This window comes from Perkinsus marinus, assembly GCF_000006405.1.
Source record: "Perkinsus marinus ATCC 50983 genomic scaffold scf_1104296951902, whole genome shotgun sequence".
Lineage (NCBI taxonomy): Eukaryota > Perkinsozoa > Perkinsida > Perkinsidae > Perkinsus > Perkinsus marinus.
The window spans coordinates 1-1,607 of NW_003209113.1; the positions used below are offsets into that span (position 1 = coordinate 1).

Consider the following 1,607-nt stretch of genomic DNA (forward strand, 5'->3'; position numbering starts at 1 on the left):
GCACGCATGCTCATGCTTTTGTAAATAGCTTTCATTCATTAGATGATCTCGATGAGGAGACTAGGAAATCACCTGATCGTAGGAGAAGCAATCACAGTGGATGCTCATGGTCTTCTGCTTCAGCTCAGTCTGTCCCTGCCAAAGTGAACACGCATGAGTTTGTACAGGCATGCATCAGTGCTCGTGAGGAGTTGTGTGATGCTATTGGCTTTCAAGTTAGTCGACGAGGAGGCCACCTGGACATGGGGTCTAAGAATGGATCTTCAGGTTAACTGCTGTAACGATGGAGAACTGGCGGCCTTCATCCGCTACGCCCAGGCGTTCCCTACCACCTTCTTGGCACTTGTCGACACGTATGAGACTATTTTATCGGGAGTACCCAACTACCTCAGTGTTGCTCTTGGTCTATGGAGGGTTGCTGGAATACAGGCGGTGGGCATTCGCCTGGACAGTGGCGACCTTGCGTATGTGGTTCCCTTGGGGCAAGGAAAGAATCTTTGGTGTGACTGTAGGTATTTGAGCATGAGAGCTCGGGAAGTGTTTTCAACGACTGCTGAAGTTTTTGCTAATGAGGGATTCCAGTTCATTGCCAGATGTGAGTCGATTAATGAGCTTCACTTACCTGTAGACTGTCTATGTCAGCTCGTATAGTCGCCTCCAATGACATCAACGAGGCGGTCCTGCTCTCGTTGCATGACCAGCCGCACTCTATCGACTCCTTCGGTATTGGCACTAATTTGGTCACTTGCCAAGCTCAGCCAGCACTGGGCATGGTGTAAGCTGGGGGGAGGGGCGATGTTGGTCTGTCCGATAGCAACAACTGTCTTGGTCGACTGCTGTGCTCCATCGACTCTTCCTTCTTATTGGGGAGGAACAATGGGTGTTGTGATCAGGTACAAGTTGGTCGAGCTGAACGATCAGCCTCGAATGAAACTGTCACAAGATTTCGAGAAACAAGGCATTCCGTCGAGGAAGGCAGTTTATCGACTGTAGCCGCTCTAGGTTGTATTAGATCGAGTCTATCGGTACCTGCCTCAGATACGGTCAAGATGGCATGGCTATCCTTGATATCATGCAAGGGGAAGAGGAGCCCGCCCCTGAGCCGGACCATAAGGTCTTCTGTCGTCATCTATTCGATGATCAGAAGAGGTAGGTTCGTTTCCCTTACCTGTACTGGGGTTGATCTCGTCTGTTGTGGTAGATGCTATGTTACTCCAAGGAAGGTGGAGCCCTTGCTGGTGTGTGTTTGGAAGGACGGTAGTGAAGGGCTTCGGGGTTGGGGTTCGTGGACCTCCTGTTGGTGGTCAGGAAAAGCACTTCATTTAAGATCTTCTCCACGAACTAAGGAGAACGATCGTCCAGACATACACAGTGCTAAGGAGCATTTTAATGAGTCGAGAAAGACGTTTAGGAAGGACCATCTCAGGCCTATCAATCCGACACCGTAATAGACCCCGACTTCGATTTCAACTGGGAGAAGTGGATGTGTCAGGTACAAGGTCAGCACTTCTGCTGAGTTCTTCGACTTCTTCCGTCGCTTCTGGCAAGAGACTGCCCCCGTTAAAGAGTTTTCGTAGTGCTGGTCGATGGTGTCCTTTCGAAGATGC

General features: G+C 50.1%; 1 protein-coding gene across 1 annotated transcript; it reads left to right on the forward strand.

Moving 5' to 3' along the window:
* Positions 1-42: 42 nt before the first annotated feature.
* Pmar_PMAR028460 (nicotinate phosphoribosyltransferase, putative) lies at positions 43-1,577 on the forward strand (the record flags this gene model as incomplete). The annotated part of the gene is made up of 10 exons (XM_002777428.1): positions 43-78; positions 129-215; positions 268-464; positions 513-595; positions 643-775; positions 894-989; positions 1,039-1,149; positions 1,202-1,281; positions 1,363-1,444; positions 1,493-1,577. 10 exons carry the CDS (start codon positions 43-45, stop codon positions 1,575-1,577), a joined length of 990 nt encoding a protein of 329 aa, XP_002777474.1.
* Positions 1,578-1,607: the final 30 nt, after the last annotated feature.